Source organism: Nesoenas mayeri (assembly GCF_963082525.1).
Source record: "Nesoenas mayeri genome assembly, chromosome: 7".
In the NCBI taxonomy this organism is placed as follows: Eukaryota; Metazoa; Chordata; class Aves; order Columbiformes; family Columbidae; genus Nesoenas; species Nesoenas mayeri.
The window spans coordinates 32,828,561-32,852,337 of NC_137551.1; the positions used below are offsets into that span (position 1 = coordinate 32,828,561).

Below are 23,777 nucleotides of genomic sequence, written 5' to 3' on the forward strand. Positions count from 1 at the left end.
TCACCACTTCACACCTTAAGAATGGCTATGTCAGAGTGTATAAATGCTGTGACAGCAGTTAGTCTGACAATGGTCAAAGTCTCACTGGATTAACTTCTTAAAACAAGGTTTTGAAGGAGAAACAGCAAGTGGACCTGAATCTCAGCATTCTAAACACTGCTGTGGAGTATGGAGAGTGGTGTCCTTCATTCCCTATACCAAAAAAATCCCCACTAACATTATCAACTTACTTTTCTGAAACTCCTCCAGTTTTCTGACAGCCTCATCTCGTTCTTGCTTGATTTTGTCACACTGTAGGAGAAGAGAAAATTGAAATGAAACACTGATCCCAGTTATTTAATTAGCAGTCAGCCACAACACGCAAAAGTAACGAAGATCAATTGCCGGCACAATAATGTACAAAGGCCTATCAAGGCATCATTTCTCTTTGGTCTCAGTCACGTAAGATCAATAGAAACTATGCATAAAATATTCACTACCCAGAGTATTTCCTAATCAAACTGGCAGGTTCTACTTGAGTTTATGTTCAAATTCATAGCTAGTCTGAAAATATTTTAGAAGAGCCACATTATCCATAACAGATAGAAACAGTCATCCATGTTCCACACAACAGTTCAAGCAATACTTTGCATGTCAAGAATATGCTTTAAGTCTAGTTTCTTTAACACAAATAGATGCGGAAGAGAGGCCTACAGTTCTATACCTACTATGTGCAAGGAAAATCTCAAAGCCAATAAACAGGGACATGTTGTTCAGCTTCATCACATCATGAGCAAAGCTTCAGCCTTGAAGCAGGGAGGATACTCATTTTCATACTTTAAGGATATCCCATCATCTGGGTTTTATTAATTTTGGGGTTACTGCTAATACTACACAGGGCTGCAATCTTACGGTAGATAGGTTTCTTCAAAGGGAAAGAATAAAACACATTAAATAGACTTCTCTAAGAAAAGCTCTTCTGTGAGTAAATGAAAGAACTCAAAGAAATGAGTAAACTTCATAAGAGTCAGTGATTAACCACACTGTAAAAAACACATGACCTGGGGGGGAAGTATGACTGGCACACAACGTGTCTTACACACACGGCATACCAGACATCCTTCCTCACATGCGGCTGTGTCTGTTCACGATAATAAATCAATGTTAAGACCAGGAGTTAATTTCTGCAAGAGATTTGGGTGACTGAGCTCCTTAGAACATAAATGCAGTTACAAGGACACCAGTCATTGGAAAAGAACTGATTTTGCTCGATTTTCAGTTTTTCCACATGAGGACCCCCTTTGATTTAGCTGGGAAAGGAGCCTGCTGGTAAGTAACAAGAAGGAGGAGAGCCCAATTCAAAGGCAGCCAAGTTCAAGAGAGACCTTCTCTCAGCTCCAGAGGACCCTGGATGAAGCCCAAGGAAGGATCTGCTCTTGGGCAAGGAGAAGACGCCCGTGGTGTCACCTCAGGGGCAGCCTCCACACTGGCTTTGTACGTGCTGCTGAGGGCTATGGGTGGGAGAAAAAGGAGCTGCACTCATCAAGCAATCTCTTCTCCTGGCACTGGGGTGACGAGGCAAGGGACAGAGGCTCAGCAGGGGGGACAGGTCAGCCAGCAGCTGCTGTAAAGGTCTGTGAAACAAGGCAGAAGGAGCAAGATGTGCTGAGCAAGCGGCGCCAGATGAGGACTCACCGTTTTGTCCAGCCCTGTTAACAAAGAAGCTGTTCAGAGAATCTCGCATGGGAGAGTTGGGGAAGGGGAATCCGTGCACGTCTTGCTGCTTTGCTGTCCTCCCTCTCAGTTTCCTCAGCAAAAAATTGCCTTACCTTACTGGCAGAAGCGCAGTCTAAGAGCAGAAGGCAGTAAAAGGCGCAGAAAGAAAGTATTTCTGATTGCTCCTGCAGAGCACAGCTCCGCTGCAAAAGGGGGATCAGCGGGAGCTGCTGCCTCTTCAGATTTTACGAGACACACTGTAACCACACTGGCATCCTTCTCCCACTGCTTTTTCTGCACACTGCGAGCTTTCAGCCCACGGCACACTGAGCGAGCACTTCTAATGCTCGCTTTAAAAAGCAGAAAGATTAGTGCTTTAAGGATCTGATCTGTTGCCTGTGGAAGTCAAGGAGACACTTTCCTACTGATGGAAACCTCGATGTGGAGGATGCTGTACACTCCCTGTCCCAATGGTAGGAAAAGCTCCTTTCGAAATCCTCCACAACATGCTGCGAGGCGCAACAGCTTTCCCTAGGGATGCTAACTGACCTGTTCCACTTCACCTCGAGAGCTATTTGCAGACAGAGCTCCATGTGGGCCGCGGCAAGGCGACTTTTCTCCCGGCAGCTCCGCATGTTTCCGTGCGCAATCAGGGCTGCAAGTTTGGGTCTCTGCAGAGCAATTCCTGCTCCCAGTCGCAGCTTTCTTAATATTTTCCTTTCACTGCTACTGTGCTTCAGAATGAAAGAGCAGGAAGAAAAGAAGAGTGGGAGATTGTTGCTCTCGCTGAAATGATCAATGGAAAGCACTTTGCCTTTTGTCTTGTAATCAAACCTGTGCAAGCAGAGCTCTTATATGTCCTACCGAATAAAATAGTTTATCTCCAATCTAGCTAAGAAGCAGCAAAAGTTGCAATTGTCTTTAACTACTTGTACTGCATCAAACTGGAAATTTAGGAAAACAAAAAATATTTATGTAATTAAGTTTCATAATAAAAAGATACCCCTTAAAATAAACTGACCTTACCTTTAAAACTGGAAAGTTTTAAAATATCAAGATTTACAAGTGTCAGCTGGTCTCAAAAAGCTGCACAGAAGCCTTCAAAATTCACAACCACCTCATTTTGCAAAAAGACGTATATAGTAGATTTGTTAATTGACAAGAATATCACTAAACCTAAATGTTAAAAGGCAAATAGCATAACATGACTATAAATTCTACCGTTTACTTTTCACATTCAAGCACCTTCAGCTCTTGAGGAGAAACAGTTTTCAAGTATTTACTTGAAAAATTAAAAAGCATTAATACTTGTCAGCATTAACAGATAAGTCCGTACTCAAGAGTACCCTCAAATGAAAAAAAAGAGCCAGTAACTCGTGGATTGTCTGTTTTTATTTTATTTTTTATTTATTTTATTTCTCTGTTTTTATTTTGTTAAAAGTTCCAGCTTCTCCGCTGAGGAAAATAAGTGTTTATATAATTTTACTATATTTTTAGTCAAATATTTATAGCACCATTATCCAAATAAAACAAAAGGTAACAGACAATATTCCCATTCCAGTTCCTGAACTAGCTACAGCCATCAATGATCATTTCTTGGAAACAACACCACATTGCATTTGTATTTCTAGAAACAAATAACAGTTCCATTTCCAAAATTCATTTTGTGAATATTCCCTTATGATTTTTCATCTTTGCAGGAGCAAGTTCAGGAGTTCCAGAGTTTTGCCTCCTATGAGGTGATACTTTCATTCATAGCACAGAGAGCTGATTTGCTGATTAATGACAAGTAAATCACATCCGCACCAAAGCTCAGTGCTCAAACCAAACACCGCATGTATGGGGATGTGAAGAGCAGCCCATGAACGTGGCCTGTATTGTGATCCAACACAATTCCAGGGTAGTTCCACACCAGCAGGTGAACCTGACACTACAATGTGATGTTGGGAAGTCACAACCAGCCTGCGGATACCCAGGTCTCCACACACCCGCTCCCATCAGCCTAATGACTCTTTGCCACTAATTCTGGGGCAGCCTGGGGTTTTTTTTGTCCATTCTCTTCTAACAGGCTTCTCTTTTTTTTTTCCAACTATTTTGCACATAAGCTCCTACTGACTTCAGTAAAAGGCCTTCAAAGGGCAAAAACAAGAAAGAGATTGTTCCACCCAGATATTAAGATGCAAGAAGTTCACGTAGTAGCCATATAGTCAATTAAGCCATTGCTAAGCAACACAAGATACATTCTTTCCCATTTACACAGATTGTGAAATTTATGCAGATTTAATGCTTGTTCTAAAATTATGAGTTTGGTACAATGCTCAAAAGTATCCTTTGACATTTGTTATATTCTGCTTACAGAAAGAATGAGCATGTCATTGAGGCAGAACCCCATCTCCGTTCCCATTTGGTGACAAAACATATAATCCACTCTATACACGTGCTTTATCAGAGCGAACACCATGAATGATGTATCAGAGACACTGTATTACACCTACTGTTTGGGAAAGCTGTCTTGCCTTTTTTTTTTCCCCCTACTGGCAGCATGACAAAACACTGTCAAAACCAGTATTGAGAGTCATTTCTGTCTGATTAGCAAGTAGTCAAATATTTATTCATGATCTGATTCTGAATATGTCAGAACTGCACATTAAGTTATCCACATTTGTGTGCAACTGAATGTTACTTATCTACTTTTTGGGGACTGGTTGAGTCAGCTACCTCAATTAAAAGGATGACCTAAGAGATGTAATCCACCAATGTCATTTTTGCTCCAGTTTTTGAAAGTATTTAAAAATACTAATAAAAATAAAAAGCCTGCATTATTTTTGTCAGAGACCCCACCAGAGGCCTCCAAATTGGCAGTCTGGCAATGAGGAAGAGACATTGTGCAGAGATTTTACATTTTGCTCCTGAATTTTCATGGTTAATAGCACCCTTTTTAAGCAGCAGTGCTTTGAACAAAGTAGCCTACGTAAAAGTCAATTTACTTTCTAATCTTAAGAAAAAATACGGAACAAAGAGCATAAATTTTCAAAAATTAAAACTACATCTTATTTTAAGTTCCTTGTTTGTAACATAAACTAGGATCATTTCCCCATGACACAGCTCATGTTTCAGAACCAAAGCGTAGTGGTGAGTTAGAAAAAAATACCAACCAAGTGCATCAAAGCACATACACACAGACTGCTACCTAACTACTCCCATGTGGTACTTCCCACAAATAGTCTGCAGGTCTTTCTCTAAAATAATTAATTCTCTCTTCCTCCTATCGATGCAGTTATGTGACCACAACTAATAAAGAGCAAGCCACTTGCTTACACTGATACTGACAGACAGTGGCAGAAATTGGAACAGAAGTTCTCCAAAACTTCCCAGATCCCCAGGCAGTGACAGTCCCTGCTCTACTTCCTCCAATATCAGGTTTGATCCTGCAAAGCATAAACTCAGATACCAAGTTAGAGAGATGCTAACGAGCTTTCAGGATTACCCAGCCCTGCAGCAACACAAGGAATAGTTTCTTCCAGTATTGGCACTGTCAGCAAACATAACCATTAACTTGGTATCAGTAGATTCTTTTTTTGTAGAAGAAATGCACTTAAACACTTGAATCCAAGCACTTAAACAATTAAGCAGGACTGCTTACACAAGCACACCTCTTGGATGGAGGATACTTGCGTAACAACGGAAAATCCTCCAACCCTGAGCACGTGCTTAACTAATTTGCTGGACTGGGGATATAATCCTCATGTGCTCAGGGTTGGAGGATTTTCAGCTGTTACGCAAGTATTCTGAAAAACATCATACCAGCCTTCAGAAGAAACACACAGGAGCGGCTAGAGATATGCAGTTACAGGAAAAACGCCTTGTGAGGGAGAGGAGCAAGGAAGAAAGAGCAGCAGAATGCAAGAAACAACCTCGGAACATCTCATTTCATCACAGTTTTGGCCACAAAAACTTCATTGCTTTTGAAGAAAAAAATTTCTAAATAAAAATGCAGCTCAAGAAAAGCCTTCACACTGCCCCCCCCCCCAAAACTAAACAAAGTTTTGTTGAAGAAACACCCAAGCCAGCAGGATGTGTGTTCAGGGTGAAGCTGGGGAGTCACTTTTTCACGCAGTGGGCACTCCTGAGGTGGGACAAATTCAAGGAAGAGAGAGCAGAACACACAGAACCACACAGAGCTGAGGAAGTCCCCAGGCTGTAAGTGGTTTGGAGACCAGAATAGTCGTCTGTGGAGGTCCTATACATGTTCTACGCTTCACCCTCTCTGGTGCTGTCAGAGACATGATACCAGACTAGATGGACTCTCGGTCTAATTCAGTTTCATTCTCCTTTTCTTCTGAGCACTAGGAGATGAACTGCCCAAATGTTCTGAACAGCAAAACCAGAGGACAGATTCCCTGGGATATCTGAGGCTCAGGGGTAGGGCAGCAGAGCAGGAACGCAGCAACAAGAACAGTAAAAAAGACAAGGTCAGTGGCTATGAGGGAGTGGAGCACAATATGTCAACCTCGGTGGAAATACAGATACTCATTGCTGACCCATAATGTGAAGATAAGCTTCAAGGTTTTGTTAATAATGAGAAAGTAGTTAAGGACAAGGTCTTCCCAATACAGCCTTAATTGCAACATTTATAACAAGTGGACTAAACATGACCCTTCAGAAATGACTTCACAAAAAAGCCAAATTAAACCTACAAGCCTTGGCAGCTAACAGGGATTTGAAAGCCAACATGTTTCTTGCATCTTCATCTCACTAATATGAGAGAAAAGACAATTTTCTGTTCATAACACAGCGCAGCACTGACTCCTCTGCCTTCATCACTATCTAGAACTGATAAGAGGCTTTTACTGGCCACAGTTTCTTTTGGCAGATACCTGCTAAAAACCTTTTGCACATTGATGAGGATTTATGCAACACAGCACTGCCATCAAATCTCTCAGAGTTCCTGTTGGCTTCCTCGCAGAAATCAAGTGTGTTGAATGAACAAGAGTCCTGGGTGGCAAGATCTACCTTATCACACTCGCTTTATTTTACTGTTCGGAAGACAACGCATCCTCATTACAATGAACAATCTAGAAAGTGGTCATTATTTCTCTACTGAAGTACCTCTGAACATTAAAAAATGAAGCCTGTGGTAACGTATGAAGTTCAGCCTACACATTAAAAGGCTCTTTTCAAGTTGGACAGGCACAGATTTCCCAGAAGGATATGTGATAATGCTGCAAATCTGTTCTATGGTGCGGTGCCATTCTGCAAGTTGAGACAAGACATCTTGCTCTCCTATTAAAAGCTGCGGGGTTTTTGGGGGGTGGGGCAGGGAGAAAGATTTCAAATCCCTTCAGAAATCATATTCCTACCTAGTGAATTTTCAGAGGGGCTGGGTGAAGGGGGGAGTTGTTTTATTTTCTTTTCCACTGTGCAAACCAAGTTGTAATAAAACAAGGTTTAGATCCAAGAGAAACAAATTTTCCTAATAACATCTAAACACTTGAGTTGGTCTATGCTCACATTGTAACCATATGCAAACAGGTGGCAGCACCACTCATTTAAAATATATATATTTATAGCAACTCTTCTGGAGTGGGACAGCTAGAATAGCTGCTGGGAGTTGCATTCCTTGCTCCTTCACACATATAGGTATACAAGCAGTACTTATGAGTGAGATTGTTGTAAGTAACCAGCTGAGCTCACAAAAGCAGACAACAACCTCCCATAGCCAATAAGGTATTTAGCATTTTAGTATTAAAGAAATAATCAAGAGATACAAACCTCTTCTTTCGTTTTCTTGTTCTCTGCTCTAAGCTCTTCATATTCGCCAATAGCTATACAAAAAGAAAAAGAAAAAAAAAGAAAAAAGTTAATATTGCACCACCTCCTTTACACAAATGAGCTCTCCATTCACTGTAAAGCTCTTCTGGCTATCTACACAGGCTTCTTAAGTAACATGGGTCACAAACTTCATTAATAGCCTATGCATGAACTGGATATCCTTTTAGAACTGAAGTAATTGGAAAGCGTCTGAAAAAGATGGTGGCTCCCAAAACAATCAATTTTTGATCAATGGAGAGTTAAACAACCTTATTGACCGAGTTCAAAAATTACAAGGTGAATGTGCAAGCTCGCAGTCACCATTTTAAACCCACACTGGCTCAGGTTACAGATCAATGCTAGAAAGCATGGTTAACACAATACTGTTACATGTATGTACTCCAGAGTAGCTGAGCATCTCTATTTATTCATTTATTTATTAACTTTTTCTTCCAGCTAGAGTCCTATGAGAGTTTTTTTTTTGCTTTAAACTCCACAGTGGAGACATGAAAAGATTGTCTGATTTACCCAAGATCACACAAGAACTCAGCTGCAGGGATCAGCAGGGAAGGGATCAACCTCCAGGACGCTGGATGCCCAAGTGTTTCAAACTAGTAAATAATACACAGACACAATCAATCAGCTACCAATGAAGCTTCCAGTGTATTTTTTTATATGCCCTTCTTAAAGTTTTCATTTTACTACCCTAGGGACATGACATTGTTGCCCCGACTTCCTAATTCTACTTTTCTTTCAGTGTGGCCCATGTGGGCTGTTTGGCACCTGAGACAGTAGAAATTTTACTGTCACTAGAAAGAAGCCCAATACACTTCCAAACCTCAGAGGAGTAAACCTTGCTAGAAAAGAACATTTTTCAGTCTACAAGATGCATACTGCAAGAATAAAAGGACAGGGCTGTTGACATTACATCTTCTTGCAGCCCCTTAGTATCTCCTCATTTTATTCTTGCACCTCACAGAAGCTACACTGGCATACAGGTGTTATTTCAAGCCAACTTAATTTAAACTAGATAAAGGATATGAATATAGAGTTTTGAGCTGATGATAGCAGAGATATTGGAGTTTTGTCTTAAACTTAACGTAACTGATGTTATATCTGAAGATGTGAATATGTAGAGTCTGGTAGATTAGCCACCTGAAAACCTACGAGCCCTTTCTAGCTTTAGATAGTTAAACTCTTCCAAATAAGAAGCTCTTAGGGATAAAGTTACACTTTACATTGTTGCCACATCCTTCTTCTCCTCCTTCTCTAGCATTTTAAAGCCTGTTGAAATAAAACTAATTCAACTCACCCCAAGCATCGCTATTCTGCTTGCCTATTTACTTTCAGCAGCAGCACAGAAATACCTCAGATATCAAAACTCCAATTATCCTAATTCCTCTTTTCCCCAAAATCACTTCACTTTAGAGATGCAGGACTGAGGTACACAACATCTGGCATATAGGCAGCAGTATTAGCTAGTGGGCTAGTAACTCAATGCACAGGGTTCTGCTCCTTGTGTGTCCTGACCAGCGATGGGGAAATGGCAAGACCCTGCTAACTATATTAACTAGAAAGGGAAACTGCGGAAAACTAGAAACCTTTTAGCCAGAAACTCAGCTCTGCTGTGACCAGCAAGTGTTGAAAAAGTTCCAGCCCTCTCAAAGATAAGAAGTTAAATAAAACCACTGAAGGTAAAGTCACAGTCCGCACGCAAACTCATAGAAGATCTAATCATTTAAAAACATGGAAAAAAATCCTCACTCATGCTCATCCAAGTAAAAATGTGTCTCTAGAGAGTGGAACAAACAAAACAAGGTTTCTTAAAAATGTGCCCTGCATCCCCACACCAAGGTCTTACATTCATCCCTATACTTTGTCCCCATTTCTCCTTACCTACCCACCTCCCATACACAAAAAGCAGAAAAAAACTAACAGGTAGATGAACAGGCATGAAACCAGCTGATGCAGTTTCTCTAAGGGCACCTAAAGTGAAACAACATGGTTCCTACACAGCAATGTGAAAACTATACCTCTTGATCACTGTTCCACTTCTAAGCCATTTCCCTGTTCCCTTCAGGAAAACAAGGGAAGAGATTTCTAGCATCCAGATACAAGAAAAGGAACAAAAACTGTATCAATAGATACAATTCAAGATTCTTCATACTCAAAAACTACTAGTGTTTGCTCACCTCTAAGGCAAACTCATACTTGCTAGTCAATACTTTATAAACAGCTGAAAAACATAAATATAGGTTTCCCTCACCCTTGACAGTTCTTACACACTCTGTGAACAGAGGGCTCTGAATCATCAGCCCTCAAGGCATGGATACAAGAACAGGTTACCAAAAAACAAGGACTGAACTTACACAATGCTCCAGCAAAGCCCAGCAAGGGCTCACCTGTGTGAGACTGGGAATGGAACTGCCTGGCCAGGGTAACTCTTCCCCTTTTTACCGTGGATGACGATCCACGGCATGTTCCACAAAATCAGCTCCTTCATGCCACACTCGGACACCTTTTCTATAGCACCATTTTACCGTGCCCACCCCCTTCCTGTCATTGAAAAAATTACTTCTTCTCTAAATACAGCTAATGAATGGCAAGGACCTGGCTTCTTAAAATGAGATTGTTCTTTGTGGATGGCAACCTCTACATGATCCACCCATACACCCATCATTCGGATTTTTGGATATGAATTTATTAAACACTACATCTAACAAAGAAACTGCTGCATTTATCAGGCCTGGAAACAGAAATAATAGTTTAAAAATAGACTACACACATTTTCTGCTGTATATCAGATTATCTGCAAAGGCAGAAAAGGTTTTGAAATGTAACTGAAAAGTCAGTGCATTTTTTAACATTGGGGGGTTTATTGGGAAGTTTTTATACAAAGTTTTTCAACAGTTTTATGTACAATGAAGTTTTGAGGCCATCTCAAAAAAGCCAGGAGTCTACATCACCTTCACTGAAGCACTAAATGGCATAAAGGTGACAATGATCCCTTTGCCCTAAAACTACCCTAGAAGAACTAATACCAGCAGCACCAGGCAACATTTCACATGTTCCAAACCCCACATAGATTATTTAGCTGTAAAACCTCCTGGTAAAATAGGGGGTATCATTGTCACTCCTTCATAGATTGACAAGCCATAAATGCTGTTGTACAAGGACTTCCCTAAACCTTCTCTGAGAGACAGGACTATATTTTCTCAACCTACGAAGGCTCTCACACAATATAAACAATATAAACAACAGCACCTGAGCATCTCAAAACTTCTTACATCTCACCATGACTTGTTCAGATTATTATATATGTACATTACCCTAGAATAAAGATATGTCTTTCCAATAAACCAGTGGTGAAAGAAACAAACATGTGAGGATGTTTTACAAAAGGTGCTACTAAAATTCTAGAACAATACATCATTTTCTCAAAGATTCAATATTGTAGTATATATTGATAGTAAAATGTTTTACTCATTTGCCTCCTGAAGAACTATAATAAATATGTATCAGAGATCTCTTGAGATGCTGTTCCTGTCTGATGTTAACTTAAGTTTATCCTTAATAAAATTATTCCTGATATACAGCAGTGTTATATAAACAATTTATCAGGACAGAAATCACATTCCATTGCTTCAGGCTACCCTCATGCAGTATAAGAGCAACACTACACTTTCAAGACTAAGGAGAGTAAAAAGACAGAAAATGGAATAGAATAATTTGGGCTATAGCTCTTAACCCACCCAATACATATTCCCTGCCAACCCTGCTCTTGTTTTAAACCAGTCAAACAACAAAGTAGGCAACATGAGTTAACACAGAATGCTCCCTAATAACATAACCATGGTCATTCACCAGCCCAGTTGGCCAAAAGGGACTGTCAACATGTATCAATGCAATTATCTGTATTAAGTAGGTAACTTTGTATAGAGAAGCTCCTTTAATTATATTTTAGTCTTTTGATTTTTAGTCGTAAACTTGTGTCTCCTGAACCTGCATTTGCTAACACAAGATACGTATTATCTAAATTAGATGGTTTAGATATCAGATACTTACTATGGCTAAAAAGCACTTATTAGTGAAACAAGGTCATAAAGGCAAAAGTATACGATGACTATAATTCATAGTTAACAACAGAAAAGACAGCTTCATTTACACAGAGTGAGGTGGTGAGGCCCTTGCTGCTCTTTTTAATAAAAAAATTCACCAACGGCCTTTCTAAAGCTGTATATTAAAAAATACAAATTATAAAAAACCCACAAACTTTAAAATGTTACATGTACATACTTTAGCATTTACAATGTAAACCAGGGTGGCCTTCAAGTAGAGTGAGAGCCCTTCCATGCCAGATCAACAAGTAATGCCACTTCAGCATTTCAAACCTATTTATTTACTCAAAAAGCAAGCAGAGCTGTCAAAGGAAGCGAGTGTCATCCCACTGTTCTTCTAGGCTACGGACCAGGCTCTTATTTGCCAGGAGAAAGAGCTGACAGCACAAGAAGTCCTTCACTCCAGATAAGCTATACTAATGAAGAAATGTTTTATTGGTAGAAGTAAATTAACACCTGTTTTTTTGCAGGTTTGGATAATCATTACAGAGGAGGAGCTGAGGAACAAGAGCGTATGGACTCGTGTAAAGGTGAATGTATGCGATGGCATTATACCCGTTACTTTACAATTACTCCAAATCTTGAGTCAGAATATATAAATCTATTGTTAGGCCTAAAGCTTAGCTGGCCAAACCAAAATTTTGGTCTTGTGTCAGTTGCACTAGCTGATACCTACAAGATTCAATTACCAAACAGTGCTTAAAAAACAAACAAACAAAAATCATGTGTGTAGGTATTCAAAGGTAAGCATTAAGTACAAATATTTTAAGTCAGACCCTGTGTTTGTATTCCCACGTTTTGATTTTGCTCAAACCTGTAACAGTGTGTACAAAGGTTTTGTTTATTTGTTTTTAATGAAACCCCAAATTTGCATCCTGCAGTCCCAGAAACCAGGCAGGGAAATGAAACCACCACTGCCTGATAAAGCCCAACCACTAAGCTCACACCACCGGATTTGCCTTCACAGCTTTCTGAAAAACAGATGTGGTTCCACACAAGAAACTGAAGTGGGAAACACTTTCAAACTCTAATAAATGAAGAAAACACTCCAGCAGGATGGGTTCTGCCAGGGAATGATGACTGTTGTGTGGGAACGCCCACATACACAGGTATATGGGAAAAAAAAAAGCTATAGAAAAGATGACTACAGAGGCGAACGTAGCAGCCAACAAGATATCCTACCCCAAACAAAGAAATTCCTCTGGCAGTAAAAATTACCCCTCTGTAACAAAGAATAAATCTGTCAAATCACATTAAGATCTTGACAACAGCATATACTTAAAAATTACACTCCAAGATACTGCTGTCAGATTGGCAGCCTTTTCCTTAGATGATATAGGGTATTCCCTTATTCAAAGTTTCTGTCTTTTTTTTTCCCTTTTTTAAGAGATCAGATAGATCTTAACACCAAAAGAATCACACAGAGCTTCAGTGCTTGGGACTAGAGACTGGAAATCATCACACTTCATCAAATCCAGTCAACAAACACAGAGCAAGACAAGATCTTTAAAACTGATGAAGAAAACCCAGGCCATATAAACCTGGTTAGTATATGCATAGTTAACAGTAGTCATTAACCGCTGCCAATTTAGCAAAGCGATCAGAAACATGACCACGACAGTGGCAGCTGAAGTGTAATTTCACCTGGTTTAGAACTCCAGACGTTTTGCTTGCTGACTCCTGTTTTCAAGGGAAGGCAGAAGTGACCACAGGAGAAGACGACTCTGCCTTTAAGGGCACAGTACCAGCAGTGCAAATAAAACCAAAGACAAACAAGGCAGCCTTCCATGCAGGTAATCAGCTCCTGGTATGAAGCAGCTGTTAAGACAGTTCCTCAGGTTCTACAATCAACCATTGCCAACACAAGGTTTTGCCACCTGATTTGGTTTTGTTTCAATTTTAAGTCTTACTTACAGGAATCATAAGGGCCAGTTGAACAGAAACATGCACTGCTGGAAATATCAGTCAGGGTACAGTCTAATATTTATAGCAGATCAGCTTTATCAAACTGAGCCACATCAGAAAGGATTAAACCACAAACAATACTTCTAAGTCCTAAATATCATCAATACAGAGATCATGTTTCTTCATGATGCTCACCTTAAACTTGGTAATGGAGCAAACCAAAGAACGATCAGTATCAGGTATCTGAGTCTAACACACAGGACTTGGAAAATTCAGCGTGGGTGACAGATAAGCATATCTTGCACACAGACAAGCTTCAGTGTCCTTGTCACCACTCAGAGCTCTGCCAAACAGCCGAGCAAATTTGTCCAGACACCAGTCAGCGTCACAGCTGCCACTGAGAATTGAGCGGGCAGCTACAAAACACCTGCCCCAGGTCCAAGCTACCGACTTTGCTTAAAAAAGTATAAGCAGCCATAGAAACACGACAGCTGTGAGCCACGTACACTGCTGTCTGCCTTCCCCTCTGCCTTTCAGATCACTTCTCGGACAGTTTAGTTACCTGGTGTCAAGGCAAGTTTCTCAAGACTAAAAACACACATCCTGAAACAGAAACCAAACAATGGCTACTAAACTAATCTTCTCTGAAATCCCTCCAAATCAATGGATGGTTTTCAGAAACCTGACTACAGACCATAACATTACAGTAATCTGAAGCCATATGCTATTTTGAATGCAATAAAGACAGGTATGTTCACCCACTACCCCAAATATTCAGAGACCAACTGCATTTACTTCCAAGTAATACTATTATCTACATGTGGAAGCAGTAAAGAGGAAAAATAAACCACTAGCTTTTCTTCCTCTTTTCATACTGCCTCTGTTTACCAGAGCATCCTAAAATTACTTGAGGAAAGTTGTTAGCACGTACAATTGTCTTGCTTTGTTATCAATAAGAATGGAGAGGAAATATATATATTCAAATTACAGTATATAAAGAAGCAGCAAATTTACCTACAGTAACAATATTTAGGTCATTACTGTTAGGACAATTTTATGCATCTCTACCTTTTCATCACTTAAGATTCTTTGCTTTGGGCACCTCAGACTTGTCAGTTAACATAATTTAACTATGGTATGCTCTCATACTTTTGCATTGGTTCAGATGCAAAACAGTATATAGAAGAGCATTTTCAAAAGTTTTACACTGAGTAACTTTTCACCCATATAAAACAACTTCCTTGCCAGGCATTCGATTGCAAAAACATCTGTTAACCACTCAACAACATACAACTGCTACATTTGAGAACAAACATTCACCAAGAGCAGCACCTTACTGGAGAGTCTGCCGAGTACAGTTTCTGTTTCAACACCTTCAGTGGATCTGGGACAGCCAGTCCTCAAGTTACAGTAACTTTCCCTTGAACTAATTCCTGCAGTCCCATAAAATTTCATTAGACATTAAAGGATACTCATTGTACTGGAGCAGAAGACTTTCTGGCATCAGAACTGAAGCCCCAATCTAACCAAGCTCAAGAGGCCAGGATTTCTCTACAAGAAAAACCCAAACTTGTCTTTTTTGCAACTGATTATTGTCATTTTGTTATAGCCCCTTGTGCCAAGACAACTCTGGAGCCAAAAGTACTAGAGAGAAGCAGTCAGTTGGAAAAACCCCAGATTTTTAGCCCCATATTATCAAAACACACACCTATAATATTATAATGAATTTTACACCCATTGAAATCCTTCTAAGTCGGAATCTATGCAGTGCAGCTGGTCATCATGAATTTACCATGCTGAGTATGCAGAACAGCCAAAAGAAGTGTCAAAGCAGGTCATAAACAGTTCATAAATATCCAGCTGAAATTTGGTTAAGAAAAGCTTCTGCTATACAACAAAGGTGACCAAGCACATTTATGGTCAGAAATAATGACAGAAAAAGGGGCACTGATCACACCTCTATAATTTCACTCTCTCACACAACTTTGTCCAACAGGTCCTTTCCAAAGAAGCTCCCCCAGGCTCCCAGGAGAGCACAGAATGCGGCGGTGGGAATCACCAGCTGTGAATCACAGCACTGGTTCTCTGTACCTATTGCCCATGAAGCTGCGAGACAGGCAGCATGCCAACCACTTGATGCATGATCACAAGCAGATGTCCCCAATTCCAACAGCTGGTAATGCTGGTTCTTCAAATGTCACCTACCTAATGAACTAGACAAGGTAGAGACTTTGTTGGACCAATGTGGTTTGGGGATAGACTGACATAGGAAGTTCAAAACTGGGCTGCCTTTTGACCATCCGAGCTCTTTCCCACACCCCCTCCTTACAGAAGATGAAGTATGTTTTCGTTTTCCAGCCAAAGTACACGCTCACAAAGCTGATCATCTACAAAACCAAAACACTGGACTTCCCTAGAAAAGCACCAAGAATGACTCACAGGGGGAACCAAAACAGCTGAGGACAAGCACTTCCTTTCATTTGCACTGGAAGCACAAAGGCTCTACAGAAACTTAGGGCACATTAGGGCGAGCCCCAAGCTATTGGCGGGAAGTTTGCATGGACAGGGTGTGTTTGGTGGGTTGGGTTTGTATCGGATCCTGCAGGGCAGCGCGGGAGATGGGACACGACACCAAGTCAGGCACAGCCAGGTACTCCATGAGAAGCTCTGCAGTGGAACCATGAGGCAAACAGACTTTCACCCCCTAGAACCGTCCCAAGGAAGCACCTCAGATGGTGGGCAGCCATCCAAGAGACCAATGCCAACCGCCAGCCGTGCACACAGCCTGAACGCTGGGCAGGGCGGTCCGGGCTGACAGGAACAGTCCATGTGCTGCTGCACCTCGGCCTCCTGCGCTCATCCCAACCCACCATCGCCCGCCGCGACGCCCACCCGGCTGCAGCCGAGAGCACCTGCGGAGAGGCGAGGCAGCCGGGAAGGGCACGGGCAAGGCAACAACCCACACGTTTCGCTCCCCCCCCCCATTTATTTTGTTCAGGCTTCTTTTTTATTCTCTCGCTGCGTGGGCAGAACGGCCGGCGGGGCGGGGGCCGCCCAGGCCACAGCCGCCCCCCAGCGCTCGCAGGCCGCGCCCGATGCCCGCCCGCCCGCCGGCCGAGCCCGGGCCCGCGGAGGGGGAGCCGCTCTCTCCGGCGGTGACGGCGCCGCCCGCCCTTACCTTGGTCTTTCAGGCTGGCGAGGAGCTCCAGCTGCTTCTCCTCGTCGGAGCTGTTCATCCTGCCCCGCCGCCGCCGCCGACCAGCGGCTGCCCCGCTCCGCTCCGCCCCACCTAGCGCGGCTTCACCTGGCAGCGGGCGGGCGGCGGCGGCCGGAGCCCCGGGGCGCGGCGGGCGCGGCGAGCGGCCCGGCCCGCTCTGCACATGCCCAGACTCCCGCGGCGCCCCAGTGAGCATGTGCGAGGGTGCGGGCACGGCGGCACCGCAGCCCGCGGGCAGGCACTGGCACCCGGCAGCCCCCGGGCGCCTGTGACCCCAGCCCGGGCATGGCCGCGGAGGGCCGCTCGGGGCGTTAGCCAGGGGGTACGAGGGGAAAAACCCACCAACGGGCCGCCTGTCAAGGGAGACATCTGTCCTCGTAACCCTGTGCCAGCCGCCCTCAACCAGGCACGGACATGCCGAGAGCTCCCGCCGCACCCCAGCCGGTCAGGGGTCTCGCCCCGGTGAGCCGGGATTCCCATCCCGCTCCGCTCCCTGCATTTGCTGCAGGTGTGTGCATGTGTAATAAACCCTTCCACACGATTTGCACAGGGCAGCTTTCCACATAGGGCCCGTGCGCTGCCCAGGGGAGCGGTGGGACCACATGAAACTGCTGTTTGAGCACAGAGAGGTGAAGAATGCAAAAAGATTTAAAAAGAAACAAAGAAAAAACAAAACAAAAAAAAGGGGGGTGGGGATTTTATTAATGTAAGGATGCAAATGAAGCAAGTGCATGCCCACCCTGGTGTCCAGCGCTTAACTGCAACTTTGTAACAACGTGAAGCTTTAACAAGACTCTGCTGTGTCCATCCCAGAACAGCACAGTTCTTTCTGCTGTTCTCTGATGATCGCGGTGTGAAAAAGGAGGGGATCCAGTGACGAGGTTTCTATTAAAATGGTTGCGCTACCCGGTGTATGTCTATGTTTTGCCGAGCTACTGAGCTACTAGCATTCAGCTACTGAGTGGCAATGATCTCAGCTTTGCATGGGCAAAGGTACAACTCACGCACCTCCGCCCCTCCTCCTTTGGCAAACACCCATCGTTCACAGTGGTGGATGGGTCAGAAAACACAGCATTGCCACAGACGTGGCAACGTTAGTTAGAAATATCCGGGAAGGAAAAGAAAAATACCTCTCTACAAAGAGTTACTCAGTTCTCTACCTCCTTTCTCCCAGACTGTATTCTCCAGTCTTCTCATCTTGACTTGGCAAACCTTTAAAGAGACTCCATGTTGATGCTTTAACAACATAATCTGTCCTAGAGGTAGTTGATAACTTGTGTAGCATCCTGGGAAGAAGCCAGGAGATCCATGTGAGCTATACCAGTGTCTCACAAGCATACTATAAGGCAAAGAAGGCCGTGCAGGAAAATTCATCAGCTAATCAGCTTATTTCAAACTAGTCATCACAAAACTCATTTAACTGTACCAAATGCAAAGTTTTAAATTCATGCTCCTAGGGGTGGAGTCGTATGCAAAGAGTGGGAAATCATCTTGGAAAATGAAGGCTCTGTAGAGGAGGTGGGAGGCAAAGTGTGCAAGTAATTACATACGTGCTGCCAGTAAGGTAGTGCAGTAAAAGAATGGGATGTACAATTTCTTCTATGACATTGACAAGACCAAAATAAAGTTACTGTATCCAGTTCTTGAAAAGGCGGTATAGGGACATTTACAAGAAAGCACAAAAAGAAAAAAATAAAAAATACCCAAGGTTTGAGGAGAGCTCTTCACAATGAGAGACCTCAAACCCTTGAGCTTTTTAATCGAGCAAAAAGGAAACAAATTATTTGATTATGTTAATTTCACGGGAGAAAATCCTCAATACTTGAAGGCTTTTCAGCCTAGTGGAAAAGGATAAACCAGAATCTGTGTCTGTAACCAGAGCTGAATGTAAAAACTACAAATAAAGTCACACATCAATAAACGCCTCCATTCGAAGGAACACAGAGGCCCTATTTAAGTCCTCGGAGTTCTGAGCTGACCTCAACTTCGAATAGCCTCCACTTCAAGTCAGAGCAGGTTTGCCAGGGTTTTACTTTTCAGCATCCTTTCTTGGGCTGCTCATTGGCCTCCCTTCAGCCACAGGTCTCTTTCCAAGCCCCCCTTCCCATTGCTGATATCACCCCCCTCCGTTTCCAAACCAATTGGTTTCATGCAGCGCAATAGCAGTCATTGCAAAAGAGTCATTGTGGGGTTGCTTATCCCTGCACGGTGCCAAGAGACCGGACATCTTCGTCTTGCAACAATGTTCTGTCTGTTGTGCACAGCCAGAATAGGGCATAAAATCTCTTTGATATCTGCAGAGACACTAAACCAATTCTTCCATTATTTTATTTATTTATTCAAATTAAGGTACTATAGCTCTGTCAAAAGAATTTCCTTCCATAATTTCTGTATTGCAGCTTCATCATTGTTCTCATTGTTATTCACTTAGACCTACATCAAGTTACAATACCTTGAAAAGTGTCTAAAACAAGGATGTCCTTGTTGCAGACCCTTTTTGTGGCAATAGCAGGATGGGTGCCACTGCAGCATTGTTCCTTAAAGGTATTAATTAATTGTTAATGAAATGTTGCTTTTCTTCTTGTAAGTTAGCAGACAACAAAAAAATTATCTCCATCACTAAGTTTGCTAATGGATCCCCCTATGATCTAAGGATTTAACATCCCCAGAAAAGTTTCCCTGGATTGTGAATTCAGTTCATTGTTTTAGGGTTATTTTAAATAAGCGTCTGTAATGCCTATTTTAATGTAATACAATGTCTACATTGTAATTTGATAGTCAATGCTGTAAAACACTAAGATCAGAAAAGGCCTGAGCAGGCAATACAAGCATCCAACAGCTGATTTCATAATGTTTAAACAGTGATTGGGTAGCAATTGCTTCCTTTATCAAAGAAAAGCAACATTGTACTTTGAACATATGTAACCAGTTTCTAGTGATAACATTTCAGGAATACAGGGTGTTTCAAAAAGATGGACCCAATTTCAAAGCGGTATATTTCACAATGGCAGCATGTTACGATTCCACAAAAATTCACAAATGGTGTAATGACTTATCAAGTTCTAGTAACCTTTTTATAAATGCTCTACGTTCCCTCCACCTGCTGTATGGATAATGTCGAGAGGATAGTTGAATTTGTCCCAAATGCCTCTCAAAGTGTCTTCTTCCACTCAAAGCAGGGTCCATGTGTTTGAAACACACTGGAGTATTTATTTGTTAAGTGGGAAAGCTAAGATTAAAGGAATCTAAATACCTGTCCAATACACAGTCACTACCAGTGTTAGGAAAAAAATCCAGGATTAAGTCACTTTCTACTGGACAATCCATGTCAGGGGTTGACATGTCATGGATAATCCATGTCCTTTTGGAGAGGAAAATTCAGATTCACCATATCTTCATGTTCCACCCATCTGTGCCTGTTCTTCCAAGACCTGAGATAGCTTTGTCATAAACTCTGCACATTTTTGAGAATCACAAATGATACTTGGTAGGAGAATGAAAGAGTGATACCATGGGGAAGGCTAGAAGCACTGTAGAACTGGAATTCAGCTCTTACCCAAGTGGATCAGTAATTTCAACTGAGTATCTTTCTGCACAATGCTCTGTTATGGTACATAGAAACAATGATAATCAAATTCATCAGTAAAATAAGTGCATAATTTCTGGAAGTTTGACTAAATGAAAGTTATATGTGGCTGTGAAAAAAAAAAAAAAAAAAGACAAAACCTGGACTATAAATAGGTACGTAAGACATGCTGTGGGTTGTTCCTGCTGTGCATGGCTCTGGTGAAACATCAGGCAGGACAGCATGTCAGCTGCTGCCACACGTCACACAGAGACACAGACCAGTTGAAGAGAGTCTGCAGAGAGAGGCGATCAGTTCTAAACGTAATCTGGGCCTGTAAGAAGAAAAAGGAGTGTGTTTTGGAGGGTTGTTTCCTGTAGAGAAAACCCAGACAAAGAATAATGAAGGTCTTGATATCAGTGAATGACCATCACAAAGTTGTTAATAAACTCTCCTTAGTAACCAATGAAATGGAGAACTGGTGCAGGGTTTAAACTGTAAGAGGGAAGACAGGCTTAGTATTAAAACTTTTTACTGTAAGCACCAGAATAGGCTACAAAGAAGAGGAAACGTGAAATCTTCAGAAGTTTCTGACCTGAGAGTCTGCCCTTCTGATGATTTGTGCAGGTGACAAGACTGAGACTGTACCACTCCTGCTCCACTCTGCCTCCAGTTCCCATCATCCACACCAAAGCTAACTTCTCAAGACACCTCCTTGCCAACTTTCCAACTCTTCACAGGCAACTTTGTATCTCCAGGCAGGCCCACATATACCCAAGAGCTGATAATGGGTTCCAAGAAGGATGGGAGAGAAAACGAGAGCTGAACAGCAATACCTCTTCCTCGCTGCACCTCTCAACATAGTAACGCAAAACAGACACTTGGAAGGGTTTGCAGAGATTGTGTTTTGAGGGATGATTCAGCCTCCCCATATCTCTGCTCCCACGCTCCGTTGTTCACAGATGATCATGTTTATAAGCCTTATCAGAAATAACACCCTGGTACATTTATTCAAACCCCTTTGTTGTTGCTATTCTGCTTGCAGCAGGACAGATTCATTCCTTGCCTCTGCTGCTCCTGAGCCCTGGACAGGGCTGTGTAGGCTCACCTGTGGAAATGGGGTAAAGCCACAGCTCCTGGAGTGAACAGAGAGAGGAACCCATAAACCAAGGGTCACATCTCTGAGCAACCACAGCAGCTCCAAGTGTTATCTTTAAAAAAACCCCATGTCTGCTGTCCTTCCCTTTGCCTGCCCAGCTGTGGGCAGCTGCCCATGGGGTGCAGCTGGTCATTTCTTCCACAGGATTTCCAGAGGAGAGTCAGTGCCAATATGCAGGTAAAAGAGCAGGTGATAAGCAAGACAACCTCAGACTCTTGCAAGCAGACTAGTCACAAGCCTGTCCCTGAGCCTGCTGATTTAAGAACAGAGCAGCTCTTGTATTTGCATCCAGAGAGAACAGGAGGAGCAGTGCCAAAGACCTGGGTGCTTTCAAAATGATGATGCCTTTCCTGGAGGGGCAATTCCTTTTGTGGCCATACAGGAACTTCCCTAATCATAAGATAGTTTGTGACCTTCATTGCTCATCATTTCTTCCTGCTACTATCAGTTTTTGATAATATTTTGGGAGGCATTTCCTCACATCTTTTCGAATTTTCCCAAGTTTTCATTTTATTGACTGCAGCTGTTTACTGACTTGTTCCTACTTATGAGGTATTTAATATATAGACATGTATGTTTTTTCACCAGGGCTGTGCCCAATCTGTTTAAGTTGTGTGCAAACAATACAAATATTTGTTAACTTGTTAAAAATTATATTGCTTGTTAAACTCATATAGCATTCCTATACTTTTTATGACCAGAGGTTTCCAGTATCCTCACAAACAAACATAATAAAAATGGACAAAAGCTAAAGGGAAAAAAAAAAGCATATAAAGCATCTAGAATTTGCCTAAGATCAATATTTGCTATTAGAATGGCTTCAGTCTTGTGAGAGCTCTTCATAAAAATCACATCTGTCTGCATCAAAACATATCTGCAGTCAAGTAACCAGTGCACAGGGTGGAACAAGAATAATGTTCACAGTTTTAAGAACCCACTAAAATAGCAATAAAATTAAATGAACCATTATTTTCACTGTATCCTCTGCTCTGAAGAGATTCCTTTGCAATATCTACAGGAACAGATGCTGAGCTGAGTAAAAAGAGATGTTCATAGCAAACAGCATGAAGGGAACTGTGCAGTTGGGGCCATATCAGAAAAACAAGTAAGAAAGAACTCAGAGCTGCAGTGGATGCGAATCTGGCAGATATTCTCAATTTCACAGCAACAAACAACCATATAAAATAGGATAATTATATAGAAAAATAGAAGATAAATACCAAGAGATTTAACTTTGTCTTCCCCTGGGATAGATTTTAGTGAGGTGTTGGACACCTCCTGTTGTTTTCACTGATGCTTTAAGCTGATGAAAATGAACAGTTCCAAGCACGTATGAGTAACTCAGATTGTTGTACCTCTGCAGAATCTTACCAATAATTATCTTGCACATCACTTTTGCAGGTTTTTTTTGTGGTTAAGAACATGCCTGTTCTCCTCTTGGATGGGACTTTGAGTATTCACACAGGTGGACTCCACAAGTTGAAAACATCACACAATGAGAAACTGAAGCAAATGCTAGTGATTATTCACATAACTCCTGAATTCCTAGGCTTCAGAATGAAGAGCTAGGAACTGGAAACAATTATCTTGTGAACAGGTGATTTTGGCCTGGAATCATCTAGAGACAGTAGATTGTGAACTTGACCTATTCATCCTTATAGAATACATTTCTTTTTCTCACGAATTAACTATTTAGCAGAACATCACACAATCGTACATGCAGAAGTGAAGAGTCTGGTACCTTATCAAATGGTTACTACAATCAGAAACTTGATGTAGTTGTTATGCATGCTAGAATGTGCATATTCCTGCTCCTCATTTGGGCTAAAAATGACTTGGACCTTTTAATGGACAAAAAGACAATCCTATCTCTCAGGTAAATAAAACCTCAACAAGAAAAGGCAAAGAAGAGAGCAGGGGACCTGCTCTGCCTGGGAGAGAGGTAGGTTCTTTTCTGAAGCAGTGGCCTCCATCAGTCCCTGCAAGGCCCAAATTAGCTCCTGAGGATTCATCACCCTCCTGTTGAGGAAAGCTACCTTGTGGGAACAACTATGAGTACAGACCAAAGTTACCCTCAGGGCACAACTACAGCCATATGTTTGTCACTTTCAGACATATTTTGAGGAGAGGGAGGAGGGAACAAGGAGGAATAAACTCCATAATCACCATACAGAAAAACAACTATTAATAAACTCCATAAAAATACGAAATGGCAATAGCTATCTGAGTGTATAATTAACATGATGAATAAGACTAAGCAGCTTATCTGCTGAGGTAATGTATATTTTTCCATCAAACCAATCAGTG

The 23,777-nt window shown here is 41.9% G+C and overlaps 1 protein-coding gene across 1 annotated transcript in view; it reads right to left on the reverse strand.

Annotated features, from left to right (window-relative positions):
- Positions 1-16,765, reverse strand: part of SHTN1 (shootin 1) — a gene marked incomplete at both ends in the record, with an annotated part of 62,737 nt that extends 45,972 nt beyond the window's left edge. The window contains 3 exons of the mRNA XM_080348092.1: positions 231-291; positions 7,468-7,520; positions 16,708-16,765. Coding sequence (XP_080204218.1) covers positions 231-291; positions 7,468-7,520; positions 16,708-16,765 — 172 coding nt within the window. The remainder of the gene's footprint in view (positions 1-230; positions 292-7,467; positions 7,521-16,707) is intronic.
- Positions 16,766-23,777: the final 7,012 nt, after the last annotated feature.